Source organism: Rhinopithecus bieti, unplaced genomic scaffold (genome assembly GCF_001698545.2).
Source record: "Rhinopithecus bieti isolate Rb0 unplaced genomic scaffold, ASM169854v2 scaffold_41082, whole genome shotgun sequence".
Classification (NCBI taxonomy): Eukaryota; Metazoa; Chordata; class Mammalia; order Primates; family Cercopithecidae; genus Rhinopithecus; species Rhinopithecus bieti.
The window spans coordinates 2421268-2424342 of NW_016817890.1; the positions used below are offsets into that span (position 1 = coordinate 2421268).

Below are 3075 nucleotides of genomic sequence, written 5' to 3' on the forward strand. Positions count from 1 at the left end.
ATAAAATATTTGTTGAATGAATGAACTATGTGACAGAGAAATGTCACCCAGCTGTTAGGAAGGAGAGGCATTCATAAAATAGCCTCAAAACTGTCTCCTTTCCTTTTATCTAATTCTATTCTCACCAAGTAAACTTTTTGATTTTTAATCTAGTTTCCTAGGTCAATCAAATTGGGAAGGGAACCAGAAAACGTCCTGGTTCCCAAGATCCCACATAATAGAGGTAAAGGATAAGAATCCTAAAATCGAACAGCTTTAGATATGAGTCCCAGCTCTGGCACTTACTAGTAGCGTAACACTGGGCAAGTCACTTCAATGCTGAACTCAGTTTTCTCATCTACAACATGGATAACAGCCTTGAATCTGTCACACATAAGGTTAATGACTTAACGAAATACAGAACACAACACATCTCCTGGGTTATTTTTTGCTACTGTTATTATATTATTGCTATTAGTTTACAAATATTGAAAGTTATATGAATAATAACATGAGAGGGACCAAATATTTAAATGGCTTCAAAAGTCCCTCCAGCTCTAATAATTAGGATTCCACTATGTTGACAACAATTAATTGAAAAATACCTGAATTGGCCGGGCGTGGTGGCTCCCCCTGTAATCTCAACACTTTGGGAGGTTGAGGCGGACGGATCATGAGGTCAGGAGTTCCAGACCAGCCTGGCCAATATGGTGAGACCCGTCTCGACTAAAAATACAAAAATCAGCCGTGCATGGTGGCGCACGCCTGTAGCCCCAGCTACTTGGGAGGCTGAGGTAGAAGAATTGCTTGAACCTGGGAGGTGGAGGTTGCAGTGACCCGAGATCACATCACTGGACTCCAGCCTGGGCGACAAAGTGAGACTTTGTCTCACCAAAAAAAAAAAAAAGAAAAGAAAAGAAAAGAAAAACACCTAAATCTTGTGTGAAACTAGAACATGAGAGACCTAAAGAACTCTAGCCCCAACAAACTGCATTCACGAAAAGTCATTCTTGGAAGAACACTACCAAAGGGCCAGGAGGGTGTAATTTGTAAAGGAATAATAACATGGCTTTGTCATCTGCTTTGCTCTTTCTCTGGGGTTTCTTGGTGTGTGGTGAACTCTAGTTCTGAAGCAGTTGTAATAAGCCAATCCTAATCTCTAAATTTGGGAGATCCCCTTAAATCTTTCCACATACTCCCCTAATTAGACCTCTGGCCAAGTACATGGCACAGAGGGGTTTTATGATTTGGTACAGGCCTGGTTTTTTTGTTGTTGTTTAAGAGATGGAGTTTTGCCATGTTGGCCAGGCTGGTCTTGAACTCCTGGCCTGCCTCAAGTGAACTGCCCACCTAGGCCTCCTAATGTGCTGGGATTACAGGCATGAGCTGCCATGCTAGCCCAGGCTTGTTTTCCTTAGCAATAACCATGCAAAACAACTCGGGATACCTGGGATCCAACAGGCCTTGCTCCACCCCCCACGCCATCTCTCTCACAGCATTGCTGATCTCATGACGGGATGTGTATGCAAAACAGACATTCAGGAAACACCTGAGGAGGGAAGAAGAGAATAATTTACCAAAGGGGGACAGGGACTGATGACTGAAGTCACTGATTACAGAGCAGCCCTTCCAGCCTTTCCCTAGAAAAACAAATACACACCAAATGTTAACCGTGGATACCTCTGAAAGGTGAAATTATGAATTTTTTGTGGTTTCCAAGTTTTCTTGGAATAAACATGTAACTAGTTTTATAATAAGACAAATACTAAATGGCTCCTTTTTTTTTTTGAGACAGAGTTTTGCTCTTGTTGCCCAGGCTGGAGTGCAGTGGCGTGATCTCAACTCACTGCAACCTCTGCCTCCTGGGTTCAAGCAATTCTTCTGCCTCAGCCTCCCGAGTAGCTGGGATTACAGGCGCGCACACTATGCCCAGCTAATTTTTGTATTTTTAGTAGTGACAGGGTTTCACCATGTTGGCCAGGCTAGTCTTGAACTCCTGACCTCAGGTGATCCACCCACCTAGGATTACAGGTGTGAGACCCTGTGCCCAGCCACTAAATAGCTCCTATTGCCCTCCTAACCCTCTCCCCTTCTACTGTACACCAGCTTTCAGAGGAAGACCCTACTGTGACATTGGCCCAAACAAAGGAAAATAGGAAGGAGGTTTGATGTAAAACAAGTCCACTGCCAAAATACATGTTATGTTTCAAACATCACGGAGTTTGGATTATTGAATTCTATTCCCCTGTAGGTCTCTATGACCTCCCAAGGTCCATAGGTTAAAGGAGTGAACAGAAAAAGAATTTCTTGAAGGATCTGTCTTCAAAGACAGGGATAAGAACTGCTGTATTCTGACCTCATCGCCTGTCAAGTAAAAACATATATACATATATACACATACACATTTACTTGGTGGGGGGTATGCACAGAAAGGAGGAAAGAGAAACTATGCGTATGTGCCAGTATACACACATATAACATGTTATTGCAGAATCATGTCTGGTGTGCCCTGCAGTCAGAAGGAGAAAGTCTCTAAGCTGCTCAGCCTACTCTCTCATTGCCTGTTGCACCAATCTAGACCAAGAAAAGCCCAGGACGTCTCCCTAAAGCCAGCAGGGAATCAAATATTAAAACAGCTCCCTACAGGGAAATCTGAGAACTTACTTGTTGTAGTTCTTTGTGGCCTGTACAGCTTGTGCAATCAGCTCCTGGAGATCCAAGGGTAACAAGTGCAGATCGCCCAGGACCCGGATACACACCCCATGCTTCTGCAGTTTCTCCCTGATCAGGGAAAAGAGGCAGCATTGGGATAGGGCCCCTGCTGAGCTGGAGAGAGCAAGGTGCTCAGGTAATAACTGACAACCAGTTTTTTGAGGGCTTTCCAGTGTGTCAGACACTGTTCTACATGCTTGCATCCCCTCAACAACTCTGAAAGCTTACTTCAGTGCCGAAGCTCAGACAGGACAGTCAGATGGGGACTGCCCAAGGTCATATAGCCATCAAGTGCTCTGTTAGGATTGAAACTCTGTCTGTCTGACTTGAGAACCGAAATTATTTTTCTTTTTTTTTTTTTTTTTTTTTTTTTTTTTTTTTTTT

At 43.4% G+C, this 3075-nt stretch overlaps 1 protein-coding gene across 5 annotated transcripts in view; it reads right to left on the bottom strand.

The window, feature by feature from the left end:
* Positions 1-3075, bottom strand: part of DHDDS (dehydrodolichyl diphosphate synthase subunit) — a 46788-nt gene that overhangs the window by 27623 nt on the left and 16090 nt on the right. For 3 of the 5 annotated variants that reach the window (XM_017856409.1, XM_017856408.1, XM_017856410.1), the window contains exons 5-6: positions 2644-2760; positions 1427-1528 (exon numbers count right to left, since the gene is read on the bottom strand). In XM_017856409.1, the coding sequence (XP_017711898.1) occupies positions 1427-1528; positions 2644-2760 (219 nt within the window). The remainder of the gene's footprint in view (positions 1-1426; positions 1529-2643; positions 2761-3075) is intronic. The other 2 variants (XM_017856412.1, XM_017856413.1) reach the window with 1 other exon arrangement.